The sequence below is a fragment of the Drosophila albomicans genome, chromosome 2L, assembly GCF_009650485.2.
Source record: "Drosophila albomicans strain 15112-1751.03 chromosome 2L, ASM965048v2, whole genome shotgun sequence".
Taxonomy (NCBI): Eukaryota; Metazoa; Arthropoda; class Insecta; order Diptera; family Drosophilidae; genus Drosophila; species Drosophila albomicans.
Window position 1 is genome coordinate 18,817,981 of NC_047628.2, and position 16,732 is coordinate 18,834,712.

At 36.7% G+C, this 16,732-nt stretch overlaps 1 protein-coding gene across 4 annotated transcripts in view; it reads left to right on the forward strand.

The window, feature by feature from the left end:
- The window catches only part of LOC117563512 (leucine-rich repeat-containing protein 15), a 68,333-nt gene that overhangs the window by 7,674 nt on the left and 43,927 nt on the right, over positions 1-16,732 (forward strand). For all 4 annotated transcript variants that reach the window (XM_052003108.1, XM_034241889.2, XM_052003109.1 and 1 more), the window contains exon 2: positions 9,122-9,165. In XM_052003108.1, coding sequence (XP_051859068.1) covers positions 9,122-9,165 — 44 coding nt within the window. The remainder of the gene's footprint in view (positions 1-9,121; positions 9,166-16,732) is intronic.

Consider the following 16,732-nt stretch of genomic DNA (forward strand, 5'->3'; position numbering starts at 1 on the left):
GTTTTGTTTTGTTGGTGGCACAAACGAGACTGAGACTTTGCACTTTGAATAATTGCACGTACGTCTCGTGCCTATATTTAACTGGCTAACCGAGACAGAAGAGACGGCAGAAGTTCTTCCCGCCCTTCCACTCCCTCCCACTCGCATTACTTGCCCTTGGCGTATTACGTGTTTGGGGTAACTTAAAAGCGCAAATCTGTTACGCCCACGTGGCTGTCTAGGCCGCAATTACGATAAGCGTTGCTAATTTTCGGCAAGTGAATTTAATTTACCGCCTGCCGAGCGAGCGATTCCATACGCTTTCTCTTTCTTTCCGAGTATTTTCGCTTTTCACAAATTTTTTCTTATTGTCGAGCATTTTTTGCATTGTGCTGAGAGCCCACCTTTGTGGTAGGCTTTCGTCTGGGTGTGTCCTTAATTTGGTGCAAAAATATTGTGCTTGTATGCACTTAAGCAAAGCTGAGACTGAGCGTCGAGTCTGCTCGACTGTCGAGATACTCGCCATAGGCAGTAAAATCATTTTTATAGACATTTTTAATGCCTTTAAAACGAAAAATAGTTTAAGTGTGTCGTAAAGTTAAAATCATAAAAATATAAAGCAATTATTTGTGTTCCAAAAATTGACTTTTAGTTTTTGTTTAATATTTTATTGATATTAAATTGCTTTTTGTTTGCTGGGAGCTGTACTTGCAGCTAGATTACAAACAGGATAAAACTAATATACCCATGGAAATGGGATTAAAATCAACAGCCAGCCAAACACAAGAGCGAAAGGTTGAGGCTGAGAGAGAGAGAGAGGGATATAAAGGAGAAAAGAGGAAAGCAGAATAAAAGAACGCACCGCAAAGCATAAAATGTGGCAGCCACATTGGCAGCTGGACAAAGTGGAGCAGGTGAAGCAGCCATGGCGGCTGCCAAACCAAACGAAACGCAGCTCAAAAACACAATACATTTCATACAATAAGTACGAGTGTATGCACGTGAATGTGTGTGTGTGTGAGTGTGCGAGTGTGTGTGTGCTTTTAAGTGTGGCTGTCGCCTGGACTTGTGAATTGTGTGTATGTGTGTGTGTGTATGCTTGTAGCTTACAATGCCAGCAAACCAAAGTGCAAACTGCGAACGAAATTCAATTTCGGTAAAGTGTAGCGAAAATATTGCGGTAAATGCTTGTACTTTAAATTTAATACAAGTACGCTTAAGCATACTTGGATGTGTCCGTTGCCGCCGTTATCGTTGCTACGAAAAGTGTTTTGGCCAATATTTTCATAATTAATGGCATGTGAATTGAGTGGTTAAGCACCATGAGCTTATACACATCAAGAAAAACAATTGAAAGCTCAGTTGCCTGGACAAAGTGAGTGTGTACTTTAAATTGAGAGACACAAAGCACTTTGCCAATAATATTAACTACCAACCAAAAACGAAAAGGCGATTAAAAACAGCGCCCGACTATTAATGAAGAGGCATAATTCGCTTCACTTGTGACATACTTAATATAGCATAATTGAGGCAATGGCGAAACGCGAAATGCAAATAATATCAGAAAGTTCGCTTTTATGTTATTATGGCATATAAGAGGGAAATGCATTTTCTGTTGATACATCATCGAAAAAGCTGAATTAAAGGTTTCACTTTTTATACCTTTTATTAAAAATCTCAGCCAATTAATAATGAAATATTGAAAAATATTAAATTTGTATAGTATTTCATATTTTATTGAAAATGAGTAGCGGGTTTAGCACGCTCTACTTTTTCTTACTTATGTTACTTGCCTTTCACTAAGCCACTGAATAGTGAAATTCTAAAAATTATTCCACTTTTTTAGAAGTTTAAAAACAAACAAATTGTTTTTCTTAATGGTAAATAGGCAATAATTTGGTTCACTTCATTGCTCTAGTTTCTTCTCAGCTTATAAATATTTGTTTCGATTGACAAGTTTTAAAGTTGTAATCGATTTTTAAGAGCTGATTTTGAAGTTAAAGATATTATTACATTATAATTATATGTTAAAATCTCTCAAATTTTTGTTGAAAAGTGAATGCAACGAAAGACATTTTCATTCACTCAATTAATAAATATTGAATTCGAGTGACAAGTATTTAATTTTGCCTATGACATTAACAATTACTTACAATGCTGGTTGTCATCCAGTGGCACTTTTAAGTGGAAGACGAGGCTATAAGCGGCATACTTATTTAATTCATTAAGCGTTAATTAAAGTGTCTTAATTATGTACATTTTGCCAAGTTTCAATGAAGCATAAAATGCGGTATTTACAGTAAGTGATCTCTTTGGTCTTAACCGACTTTAAGATGGCTTTAAATAATTACGTTGGAAAATAATTAAAATTTCATAATTGCCTTAAATGGCCGGCAGCATTCAAAAACCACAAAAACCCAACAAACATTCACAGTCGACATTTACAATACAACAACAATAACGAGAATGGCAGTAACCACAACAGCAACAACAACAACAACAACAGCGTGGCAGTAAGAAGACCAACCATGAAAAGGACGAAGCACGCTGTGTGCCATCGTTGTCGCTTATCTATGTGCATAAGTTATGAGTCACAGCCTCGGTCGGACGCTCGGCGTTAAAACGTGTTCAGTGTCACGCTGAGAGACACGCCTCCGACTCCTCCTTCTCCTACGCCACCCTCACCAACATCTCTTATGTGCCTCAAGGCCAGCATTTGCTGTCAATTTGAACGACCATTTCACGTGGCGTGTGACCAACAGGATAACATTTTGCATATTTAAGCGAACGCAGCAACGTAGCGAAATAAAATGTTAACTTGCAAAAGGGAATACATTAACACATCTTTACAATTAAGGACATCAACGAGAGCAGCAGCAGCAACAGTCAGCGCACAAGAAGGACTACAAGCTGCAAAAAGTCCCCAATGCACTTACGAGCTTCAAGACCAAAAACCAAGTCGTGCTGCTTCGCAACGCTTCAAGCTGGCCGAGCTCCAGCATTCGGCCCAAGGCGCCAAGCCATATAAAATTTAACATACAAAGTAGATAAGGAAAATGCGAGTCAGTTCAAGGATAGAGAAAGAGAGAGCGAGAGACTGAATGAGATGAGAAGATGTGGTGAACGAAGCTGAGCTGTGCATTATGCTGAGTTGATTCAAGTGACCACAAAACGAGCCGGCGGCACTTTCATAGCCATCCAATGAGCCAGGACTTTGCCCTGACCGCCATCCCTCCAATCCCCCATCCACCACTTCGACTGCTGCTTCTGTTGAGCTGCATACACACTGGATACATACGCATCTATAACTGCGTTTGTCTGAGTATGTCTGGGATTTTTGTTGATGTAGCCAAGGAGGCGTTAAAAATGCAGCAAAGCATGCCATTCCCCCCCACATGTCCCATGCTCTCCCACGCCCTCCCTCCAAAAAACTATTCATGCATTCTTGCTGCTGTTGCTTTGGTTGCTCTTTGCTGAAACATCCTTGCAAGCTGCTTACCCATTATTCCATAGTCTTCTCTTGTACGCATAGTTAATTTTTTATATACGCGTATACAACGAAAATTTTATCCAAGAATTATGTGCAAGTAGTTAAAGCACTTTATGCTTTACTCACAACAGCAACAACAACAACAACAACAATGAGAAGAACAGCATGATGTTAAAGGGCACATCTGACTTACATTTGAGCTCTGCTCTGAGAAAATTGTGAGCCGGATGCTGTTTATACTTAATAGGGATAAATGAATGCAGTAGACAGCTTTTTAAGATCTGCTTAATAGAACTTTAACTTTTCGCAGAAAGTTTTTAAACAATTTTTGATTAAAATGAATAATTCATTTCATATTTTTATGAACGAAAGAGAGTTATTACGAGTACGAAAAATATTACCTGCTATGTGGAAGGTGTTCAAGGCAACAATAGCTGCTGGTTTCTTTAATGCAATCCAATTTAAAACAGGTTGTATTATGTCATTAAACTTTTTCTACAGTTTGAGAAATTTAACATAATTTGGTGTTTTGGTTTTTGAAAGGTTTTAAAGAAACTATTTTATTTTCATCAGTTTAATAAATACTAAATGAATACAACAAGCTAACTACATACAAACTTGGTAAAATGTTTTATAGAAATATTTTGCAAACTTGCTTAATTCTCAGCAATGAGTAAATTAAAACTGCTAAATATGAATTGAATATTTTATTTATTATGTACATTTTTATAACTTTTCAATTTTTAGCATGCAAAATTTTAATATTGTTTTAATATTTTCTGCGCCTTGAAATATATTTGTTGAACTGCAGCGCAAACACTTGGCAAGCCTGGCAGCCTGGTCTGATTTTAATTTTTTAGAAATCTTTTGGCTAACGTTGACTTTTGTTTTTAGTGTTGACCACAACAGCCGCAAGTGCTAAATTGTGCAGTAAAAACTGTGTTTGCTTGCCAGAAAACAAATTCAATTAATGCAAAAAAGAGGCGAACCAAAAGACAAAAAAAAAAGACAAAGAAGGAATTGCGACTACACTGGATAGCCAAATATATGCACTGAGCATACACACAGTTCCTGACCGGTCAAACGATTTTTGGAGAGCTTTGTGTGGGTTGCATAAAAATATCGAATGTGTCTAACATTTCACGCAAACTTGGCTGTTGGCCTGTCTGCTTGGCTGACCATTTTGGCTATCTCCGGTTGGTCTGCAGGTCTGTTGGTCCAGCGTCTCCTCCTCGTCCTTCTCCTGGCTCTGTTACAGTTTCAGCATTGGCATTGCCAGCATATCGATTGGCACTTGCCGATGGCCACAAAAGTTTGTTTACCGTTTGTGCTTGCGACAATTTACAATCAGGCAAAAATGGCAGAAACTTTGCCACAATATTTATGTGTCTTGCAGATTTAAACGCACACGCCAGTTAGCACTTTCTAATGCATTTGTGACCTCTATATATTCGCAAACATTTTTGGCTCGTTTTTACAACATATTTCGTTTTTGGCATCACACACACTTTGCACAAAATCTGCATAACGTTAGCATCAATTTCACTTTAAGTAAAACCACACACACATATGAATTCTACGTAAATCGCACTTTAATACTTGTATTTATTGTGGTGGAATAAATTCTCAGCAATATATTATAACATATATGCTTGGCAAGTCTATCCATTAAAACGGCGATATATCTAATAGCTAATTTCAAGTTTACCCACATTGACAGGCAAAACATTGATGGATGATGGTTAAGGTAGCACAAAACCCTTCATTGTATTATCCTCTCCAATTTCCCCTGTCAGAACTTTTCAATTAGTAATTTTAATCATGATACCGACCAGCAGCAGCTATTTCCCTCTTCCTTTCCCTTTCTCTGTCTCCCTCAGCCCTATGCATAATTCGCAAATGTGCCAAAATGCACAAAATTATGCCGTGGCTTCTGGCTCTCTGTGTGTGTATTTGAACGCTTTGTTTATTTGTGGAAATAGAGCGCAACATTGAATCGTTTCATTTGGGTCAACACAAAACAAACCAAAAAGGAAAAAAAAACAACAAATGCAAATTTGTTTGAAATTTATTGAGCTCAAGGCGACCAATCGATTATCAGCAGCAAATACTAAAATAAAAATAATTTCAATTAGCAAAATGCATGAACAATATTTGTGATTTATTTGCAGAATTTGATAAAAAGCTAATCTCATTTTGAATATACAATATGGAAATTCGAATATATTCGAATGGTAATTATAACAATAATTATAGCATTAATTAACAGTGCTCGAATAACAATCGTTATTTTGAAGCTAGAGTCGCGAACAGACACTAATTACAACAATATTTATGATTTCCGAGAATTTAATTGTGATGGAATAAAAATTGTATAAGTTATTTAAGAAATGCTTTTCTACGGCCAAGTAAGCCAACTGCAATTGGGTCTTATCTCCTTTGCCAGGATATTTGGTATATTTTGACCTCCAAATAAGACCGCCGGTATATTGTCAGTGTTTTGTGGTATAATTTAAGAATAATACTACACGACTTTGCGTTTATTTAAAATGAGTAGCTGGTATCTAAAGCTTTCTTACTTGATTTAAGATAAACTGCTTAAACAAAACTTGTTAAAAGTGATTGTCTAAAAACTTACTACAACTTTAAGTAGTTAAAAGTTCTTCATAAAAACACATTCTCTATTACAAGATACACACATCATTTGAAATGCAAAGGGATCCTGTCTGTGGCTGTGGTGTTTGCTTAGAGGAAAACCCTATAATTAATTTCATATCCATCACCTTACATGTGGCGTCATGTCGTGGCAAATGCATTCGAGTTTCTTGCCACACTGAGCAAACTTTTCTTTACTTTACTTTGAGTTACTTTTAGGGCTGAATGTGGGCCGCAAAATATTTGCACAAATACAAATTCCATTTCAATTTCGGGCCATTAGTGTCGCCGTTTAAAGCTGCAGACGAAAAAAAGTTTTTGTTTTCACGCTTTGGCATTAAAAGAAAACAGTCGAGTAGAAAGCACAAAAAAAAAATGAAAAAAATGGCAAAGAAACGAAAAAGTAGCTACAAAGTTTTTCAGTTTGTCTGCAATACCCCGCAGCTGATTCTCTGCTCTGCCACCGCACAATTTCCGTTCACATCTCGTGACTTGTTTTTGCGTGGCCATTTTTCAACTTTAGCCATTTTGCAGCTTTTGTTTGTTTGCACAAGAAAAATTAAAGGAAAATAACAGCAGTAATGAAATTGAAATTCGTTGACTTGCTACAATCCAAAATGGAATTTCATTTGCCATATGTGTGGAATTATATTTGCACTTATTCTGATGACTTCGCTGGGAGACATACATAAGTTTTTATAATATTGCACATTACTCTATATTTGTAACTCAAATAGATGTACAAGATAACTGAGAAACTTTGTGCGTAAATATTGCAGAATTTATTTATTTTATTTGCTTCTATCTTTAGTTGTTGTGCATATTATGAATACCCTTTTTTTTTTAAAAAAATGATTCAGATTTTAACCACCAGAAAGTTTGCAAATATTGTTTGTATATAAAACACAAACATATCTCTTTCTAACTCTTTAGATTTCTATAATTGATGCTTGTTGCAATGTTTATTTTGGTTATTTTTAGAACTTGTCTGTTAGTGTAAAACTTTTGCCCACAAAACTAGGCAACACTTTGTGACTTTTGCCCTCTCGTCGTCGTCGACCGCAAGTGGCATCACACAATGCTCTTTAATTTAATTAAAAATATATACATATAACATATATATATAATTTTTGTTCTTTTTGTTTTCTTCTTGTTCTTGTTGTTCTTTTCTTTTTGCTATTTAGAGCCGAAAAAAAAGTTTGCCACGTAAAAAATATGACTAACGATGTGCAGAAGTGCGACCACACCCCTTTTTTTTGGACACACACGCAGCAGCAGCAGACACGCCTACAATAAGCTTACTAAGCCAACTAGCTAGCTATGGCCAAAGTTGCAGCTTCTATGTTACCACATCATCGTTGTTGCTGCTGGCTAACAGTGGGTCATGTGGGTCAAGTGGGTGGGTCAAGTATTAGAATTGTGTGAGCTAAGCAAAGGGTCGGCTTACGGTCTCTCTCTCTCTCTCTTTTCTTTTTGTTGTCCTGGCATGGGTTAAGTGGTTTTTAATGAAAGTTAGAAGCCGCTTTAATGCAACTTGTTGTTGCTAATTGTGTTACGGAGAGACCACGTAACCAACTCGGTCTCACCATGCGTCTACCCCTCGCATCTGTTGTACGCATTTTTAAAGCTTTTGCTACACATTTTCAAACAAGCAGCCAAAGTTAGTCCAGCACAAAAGTTGAAATATTAAAAGGATTAGAAGCACTTAAAGGTAATGCATGGCTAATTGCTCTACTAAATAAGGTCTTTAACTAATAACTGCTAATACTGGTTATGCTCTCAATATCGACTTAATAAAGAGCAATATTACATATTTATTACAAAGCCACACAATGTAAGCAATGCAAAGAGAATGAGAAAGGAAAAATGTGCTGCATAAATTCAGAACGTATTTTGGACATTTGCCTTTGTTCAATTTAATATTCGTTTGCTTTATTGGGTATTATGCTCTGCCACACAGTAGTAAATATATTTGTATTTTTCCCCCTCTTCCCGCATTTGTCTTTCTCTGTCTTTCGTTATCTTGCCTGTTCTCCCTCTTTGTTGTGGCGCTTTTATTTTGCATGGCGCTTTTTTTGCTGGCACTTTTTCAGTTGATTTCCTGACCCCTGACTTCCTGATCGGAATTCTGTATTTCCGTTACGTCCATTACGCTTTTAAATGCGAACTCTGCGCTTTGTTCAACGTCCTTGTATACCAGCTCATTCCTCTTCCTTTGACTCCTCCCCCCTCCCCATCACGCTTGTTTATTATTGTGGCCAATGGCGAACTGTGTGTTGCGAGAAAAACTCTAGAAAATGCAATGTTATTGGTTAAGAGAAGTTTTCAATTTCGGGTTGTACAACAAATAAAATGATTTCTTTTCTTTTAATATTTAAAGAAATATGTGCCCGGAAATTACATTCGCTATGATTGATTGATTGAGCAGCAAATTAAGACGAATGCAATCCTTTCCTTTTTTGAATAAAAGTTTTCCAGCTCGGAGTACGTGTTGTTTTCGGTGTCTCTGTGTTAACGCTTAACTAACCTGACAGTGTCATAATTTAGACCCAAAATTAATTTGCTACTGTGTGTACTGTGTGTGGGTTACACATTCATTCATCTTCCTTTTCTCAGTCTCTGTGCCCTTGCTTTGCTTGCTTATCTCAGAGTCTGTGGCTAGGGCTTTTCATTTCCCAACGCTCAGTGATTTTAATTAACATTTCTGATTTTGTGGCTTAGCTGTCTAGATGGGAGTGTGTATGTGTGTTTTGCTTTTTATTAGCACACCTGTGCACACCAGGTGACACACAGTCTTATGGCTTTAACTTTGTCTGCGGCCAAACTCTCACACTAATTAATTGAATTGCTCCCTGTTTAATTAGCTGTGCAAGTTTTTATGATTAAGTTTTCTCGTCACAACAGTTAATGTCTTAATGAAACTTAATTAATATATATATATATATTTGTATTATATACTTACTTACCCTCCAAATCTTTTCTTTTCTTTCATTATAGAATTAAGTTATTTGAGCGACAATAATACAAAAGCAAAAATCGAGGTAAGCTCAAGTTTCATACCACAGCGACAGCGACTTCGACAGCCACTTATCGATGACGTCAAATCTCATCTGCTATTTTTGTATCAACTTCAATGCATCCTCCAGTCGATTGATCTTTCTGCCATCTTTTGCCATGGCACTCAGCATTTTGGCTGACAGTTGTCATTCGCTTTGACAGCCTCATTCAATCATCAATTCCGACATTTTCTATTTTCTATTTGGCAAAATATTTGCAGCAAATTTCTGGTCTATTTACATTCTTTTTTTTTAGATTTTTGTTTGGCCTCCATTTGATTTTTTATTAAGCATGAAATATGCATTTGCTTTGTGGGTAGCTGTGGGCTGACTGTTGTTATTGAACAAAGGAATTTTGTTAGAATTTTGTTTTTATTAGATAGTTATGAATGCATTTATAAGTTATGCGTTGTGCGTTTCATTTGCCAAAGCCAGAAAATCGATTTTGCCAATGCCAAACATGTGCAGATATTATTCTCTTATTTAATGCGAAATTTGATTTTAGATCAACGTTCCTGCAAAATAACTAAAGGGGTAACAATTCGATATTGCTGTGAGGCCTGAGAACATAATTTGGCTTTAATGCCCTTAGCCGATTTCTGTGTATCTGAGTATCTTGGTCAGTAGGAAAAAGGTTTTTGGTAGCAATCAAAACTTGTTCAACAATCTGCTGACCATAGCTTAAAGGCAGATTTTGGGCTATACCAGAAAATGAAACAAGCAAAATCAAAGTGAAATACAATCCAAGAAGGCAGAAAGCAGCTGCAGGCTGAACGTCGAAGCATTATGTGTCAATGTGTGTTTTGTACTCTGTCTGTCTGTAAGGTTTTGTCGATATCCTTAATCAAACATGTGTGCAAGGAATCAAATTATGAGAGGAGACACATGCGCATAACTATGCTACACTATACGAATATTGTTGCAACAGCATCAACAGACTTGTCTGCTTTTTGCTTTCTGCTGCCTGCTGCCTGCTAACTGATGAAGTTGATAATGATAAAAGGCGGCCCGATAAAATGCGCCTGGGAAATGCCAAAGACGGCAACGGACGAGGGCGCAAAATGAACAAGAAAGAAAAGGCAAAATAAATTATGAAAAGAATGTTGAACACGCATGGGTATAAGGAACAGGAAAAGGGGAAGGCGCCTCGACGTGCGCTCTGTAATTAATTTGATTTCATTCATTCAAGTCGGGGCAATGTAAAGGAACTCGGCAAAAGGCAGTTAAATTAATTGAAAGGCAACTAAAAGCAAACTGCGAGTGGCATGGAAGTAAACTCGCGATCGTAATACACATTCATAAATTCCATGAAGCCCCAGCTTAAAGCTCAGTTGAAAAGCAGACAACTATATTATGGGTAAACTCATTGAACTTGCCACAAGGCGTAAAAGACAAAAGCTACTAGCACTCGTCCCCTAAAATCGTGTCGACATTGGTAATAAAACGTTCACTTGCAGTTCGTATACCAAATCCCACTCCATGCCTTGGTCTGGGATGCTTCCACCTCCACTTTTTTCCACCTCCCTTCAGAGTTTATGTATGACAGTGCGTATGGCGAGTGCCGTGAACGAGGTTAAGAGCTTAATGAGAGAGCTGGCACCGAGAGCAACGAGAGTCTTCTGCAGTTGACATATGATATTTTTATGTGCCGCACACACAGCATTTTACCAACAAGAGTTTGCTATTAACATGAATGCAAAAACCTCCTACGTATGCGTAGCTACAAGTCCTACTACAAGATAAATGCTAAGGCTTTAGCTTAATTAGAGTGCAGAGAGTCCTTCGGCACCCCCCAAAAAAATGTGTGACACAATTTTCGGTCATTTAGTTTCAGGCCGTAACTTTGCGGCGAAACTCACATTCTCTAATTGTGTAGCTATGTTAGAGCTATTTAACTGGGGAATTTCCGGTTAGTATTTAACTCAATTTGGTAGTTTATTAGTTTAGTGTTTGTTGTCTTAGCTGGTTGTCTTCATACCATTATCTAATTTATGTTTATTAAATTTAATTCCATTTTAGTGTCACAGACACACTTACATGTATGGGATAATTGGATGTGTTGTCAATTTGGACTGATTCGGTTTGGTCTTTGTCCTTATTTGTTGTTTGCTTACTCCTTTTGCATATTTGCTGCTGCTGTTTGGCTCTTTGTCAATTAGTCAAAACAAGCCAACAAGTTATGCAGTTGGCATTTACTGTTATTGTTCTTGTTGTTGTTGTTGTTGCAGTTACTGTGGTACTGCTGGTGGCACGTCAAGCGTCAGGGAGCGTGACAAACAACATGTAAATACTGACAACAATCACACATATAGATATGCGAGCACTCCCAAAACTCAGTTTGAATAGAGTTTAGTGAGGGTTCGCGATGTGTTTCGTGACACGAACAGCACGCACGAGAAGTATAGAATCATTTTATTGATGTTTTCATTCACAAGAAACTAAAAACCCTCTAAATTTACTTTAGAGTACTAGAAATTTAGACTTTCAAATAAAGAAATCTCAAAACACATTCTTGCTGTATCTCTAAAAACTTTCATCATAACAAATTATTGACCATATCTATATTTCTTTGGATTTTTCTTTTTGTTTTGTTTTTCCAAAAACTTTGACATCTTCAAATTGTGGATTAAATATTTAACAGCTTATTTTATTGACTAAGTTTAGAACCTTATTCTTTTTTTTTACTACACTTAAGAGCTTTTATATCTACAAATTTTTTGTTAAATATTTAACAATGTATTTGTTTGTTTTATTTTTAAAATACTTACTTTTTTATTATTTAAGATTGCTTTTTTCAATTAAGAACTTTTTTTTTTTTGGTATTTTATGAACGTGACAGTATTTATGAAATTTATAAGATTACAAAATATGCTGCAGAACTATAAATTTTGAGAATATTCTATCTCATTGGAAAAAATGAAGAATATGTAAAGAATTTTGGTAATATAGTACAAAATTAGCTAAATAAAAACTAAGTTAATATAAAAATTGGTCAGAATTATTTTTAAACCAACTTTTGACTTTGCCTTGAACTCGGTTTATTTGATTTGAGACACGCGCTCAACTCTACTTTCTATTTACCACAGGCACACACACAAATAAGCTGCAATACACACACACACACACACACACCGAAGCACATATGTATGTGTGTGTAGATCTAGTGACCGTTTTTGCATTTAGCGAAGTGCAACACACTGTTTGGCATTGTTAACCGCTTCTAGCCATTGTTTAGCTTTCAGCCATATTTGCCGTAGTTGATGACATTAATTGTTGCATTTTGCTTTTAGTGTCGCTGTCGTTGCCGTTGACATGTTTTTTCTTTTCTTGTTTTCTTTCCACTTTTGTTTGTCCCCGTGAGTATTGTGTAATTTTAACAGCACGTCTAGCATGTCTGTCGGTTGAGTTTTCATTACCTTTTACTTTTACCTTCTTTTTACACGTTGTGTCGTGCTGCCGGATTGAATTGCAACAACTAAAGAGTAAAGCTGAGCTGAGCTCACAAGGGCACCGACAGGTCGTCATCGTAGTACTCTTGTATTCTCGCAGTACTCGACTGCTGGTATATCAATTTCGTTTTTAGACGATGCTCTCTTGATTTATTAGTTGAGTCGAGGTGGCACCAACAGAAGCACCAGCAGCAGCAGCAGCAATTTAGCTACTACGAAGGGGATTTGCTTAGTTAGACAGTTTTAATTAAATTTGATTTAATAATTCATTATGCAGCGACGCCGCCGTTGTCGATGACTTTGCTGCTTAATGCTGCTGGGGACTTCGCTGAGCTGCCAAAAATTTATGACGAAAAGTGTGTTGCATATTTTAGAGACAGATTTTTGAGCAGCGCGCTGTGTGTGGCAAAGAAAATTCATTAAATGTGGCAAGGAAGCCATTGAGCTACTCTTTAACAGTAGTTGCCACAAAGTTGAGTAAATATTTAGCAGTTGATTTGCGAAAATAAGTTGAAATATGATAAACTAATTAACATAACAAACAAATGTCAGATCTGATATCACATTTAATAAAGCTCGTGCTCATAGCGAATGAGTTAATTAAATGCCAAATATGCGAGTTCACAAGTCAATTGCATGCGTTTCACATTGCACACTGCTTATTGCCCTTGAGTAAATTGTAAGTTGACAGTCAGTCAAACACACACGCAAACAGAGAGGCAGACAGGCAGACAAGTGCAACTGCAACAATGCGATGCAAGCAGAGGCAGCACATAAAAAGTGCAAACGCAAACTCACAACATCAACAAGTTCATTAAAAAAGTTAGCAAAAGAGCAAAAAAAAAACGCTCAACTGCAACTCAAACGAAACGTAACGGAACCCGACAATTGCAACGCTTCACTTGAACTTTGCTAAAAATTGTTTTCATCGTACTCGCTTTTTTTCGCTTTTTCGTTTTTCAATGATGATCCACCCCTGCTTTTTATCTACAAGATACATATGTACAGTTCCTCTTCGCATGATTAAGCTGTGCATACACCTACACTACACTAAAAAAAAAGGCGAAAAGGCAAATGATGCGGCTCATTTGTGTGCGACCACCAAAGGCAGCCAAATTACAAATAGTCTGGTTGTGAAAGGCAAATTGGCTTAAACGATAGACGGCTTGAAAATTCTCTTCCATTATTAATTTAGTTAATTGGCTGGTTAAGTTAGCAAAATTAAATAATTTATTGGGAAAATTAAGAATATAAAATGTTGTTAAAAATTGTCTACCATTATTATTATTATTTAATTGGTTAATTACTTTTGCAAAATTTGAGGAAATAAATAATTTTATTAAAATACAACTCAATTTAGACTCAAATATAGAGACTTAAAATACTGTTAGTGAAATTTAATACTAAATGCAGTTGAATTTCTCTCAAAAATGTGTTCTTAACTTTTATAATTAAATAAATTTAAATTTCGGTATACAGTTGAAATACCATAAAGACTTATTTTAAATTAGCTATGAAAATAATTGAATTGATATAAAAAAAAATACTAAATTTCATATTGGTAAATTTTCCCACTTTAACTAATACAACAAACAATTTAATGGAATCACTAAACAATTCAATCAGAGTAATGAAGTTATTTCCTACCGTGAGCTTACTCTACACTTGCTGCATTCTAAAACTGTTTCAATAAAGGAAGCAATGTGCAATGTTATTAAGTGGTTGTGCTATAGATGTTCAAAGCTTTGGGTGTGTGTGACGGAACCGGATGCAAAGTTGCAATTGAATTGTGTGCACGTTCTGTCTGTGTCTCTATGTGTGTGCCTCTGTGTGTGTGTGCAGTAACATTTCCCTTTTTGCAGCTTCTGCTTATTTCCCTTAATTTTCACGTTTTGTTGCACTTTATGGGCAGCGAAGTGTGTCGATGGTAGCGAAAGTGAAACCGCCAAAAGTTCAGACCTTTTGTGTAATGCCCATGCATTGTTAACAACCAACCGGCAAATACAACATAGGAGCAGCAGCGACAGCGGGGTGAAACGGAACTCGCTCTTTTGTGATGCCGGAAGTTTGCGGTGGGAAATTTCATTTATGCTGACACTTGACTTGGTTTGACTCGACTCCGGACTTCGACCATCGGACTTTTGACTGCACCCTCACTCGCGATTCACACGCCCTTTGTGGCCCGTCCACGGTTGTCCATTGAGCCAGTGGGCTTTAATTTGCAGCAAATAAATAATGGTAACAGACATTTGAGTCCTGAGCTCGATTCGTTGGCCATTTGGCCTTGACTGTCAGCCAGCCAGCCAGCCAATTCGCTAGTCATCCAATCCAGCCCAGTTCCAGTTCAATTTCACATTCAGAGTGCTACTACGTATTATGTTCCAAGTTGTGCACTTTTTCCATTTCCTTCTCTCAACTCGATTCGACTCGCCAGGGCACATTAGAGCGGAAGCATGTCGAGTGAGCTGAGCAATGGAACCCCACACACAGAAACGAAAACAAAAGACAGTCCGACAGGCACTTCATTGATTTTTGTTGGTCTTTTGTGGTTGTCTTTCACTGTGCCATTCACTGTGTCCTTTCCACCGGCTAAGTTTACTTTGCTGCTGCCGTTAAATGTGACAATTTAATTGTTTCGTAATTGTTGGCTCTTTGATGTGTGGGCTGTGATTTATAGAGCAAATTGAATAAGCACCCGCAACCAAAAAAACTAAATTACTTTTTACCTTTTACTTTTACAACTACACAAATTCAGTTACAGTTGACCCAGATTTTCACACTCACTCACTCTCAAACTTGCATTCAGATGAAACGCTTTGAGCTTAGAAAAATTGCAAATTCTTTTGATATACTGGAAAACAGCCAACGGCGATTGAGCATCAAATTGTGTACAACATTTGCAAAGCGTTGCGATACGGTAACCAATTTATAATATTCATTCGTCTAGCTAAATTCATGAATACATTCAAGTTTTAAATTTGTAGCAATTTATCAAATGCTCCGAGGAAAGTTCAGCAAAGTTCATCAGTCATGATGTTGTTGTGTTGTTTGCTACCTTTGACTTCTAGCCAAACATATTTTAATTTAAAGCAAAGATCATGCTGTTTATTCTGAAATATTCTGCAACGTCAGCTTAATATTAATGTCCATTCAGAAATATTCTTGCTTATATTAAAACCAAATTTATGAATACATTTCAAATTTCAAATTAAGTCATTGAGCTACTTATAAATAAGATTTCCGGTTATGTTTGTCATGTTGATAATAATTACGAACAAACTTGTATAATGATAATCTTAAAGCCAATATCAATAATAATGCAAATGCAAAACTTTTGAAGTCTCAAAATTCGGTTATTTCACATAGAGAAATGCAATAATAATTATCATCAAATTCATAAAGAAAAACGTAAAACTTATCTTATATCTTAAGTATAGTTTTAATAATAATTAATATTAGAAAACTGTGACAAAACTTTTATAATAATTAAAAATGATTATTGTCTGGTGACACTAATGTTTGTGTTTATTAATTATGACAAAGTGAATATTAATTCCGATAGTTAAAATCTAAATGACTATCATAATTCTTGAGTAGAAAAACCTTGCAATAATTTACGACTTTAGATAAGATTTATGCCCACTTTATCCAGTCTGATTTATCTACGCAATTTCCATGGCTTTGTTTAGCCTACTTTTAGGCGCAGCACGAGCTTCCACTTGAATGCCATAAACACGCGTGTAAAGTGCCAGAGTGCTCGCGTCTCAAACTAAAAGTTTGTTGAAAAGGATTGCGCAGCATGAAATTGCCTGGCATTCACTTTAAGGGATAGCTGCAGACTATACGAGAAAACTGCAAGATGAGGAGACTTGAGGACCTGGTCTGCTCGAGCGGTCGGGCACAAAAGTTGTGTGTTTGAGGCGCTTAAATGAAGTTAGTAAAACTGATTAACTCTCAGCAGCTCGGCTGCATTTGTCTGTCTGTGTGTGTGTCCAGAACGAATGCAGCAGGATGCAGATTGCCGGCTGTAGACTAGTGGCTCGATGGCAGTATTCGCCTTCAGTCCTGGCTCGAGCAGCATAATTGAATTTGCCAAGCGACGC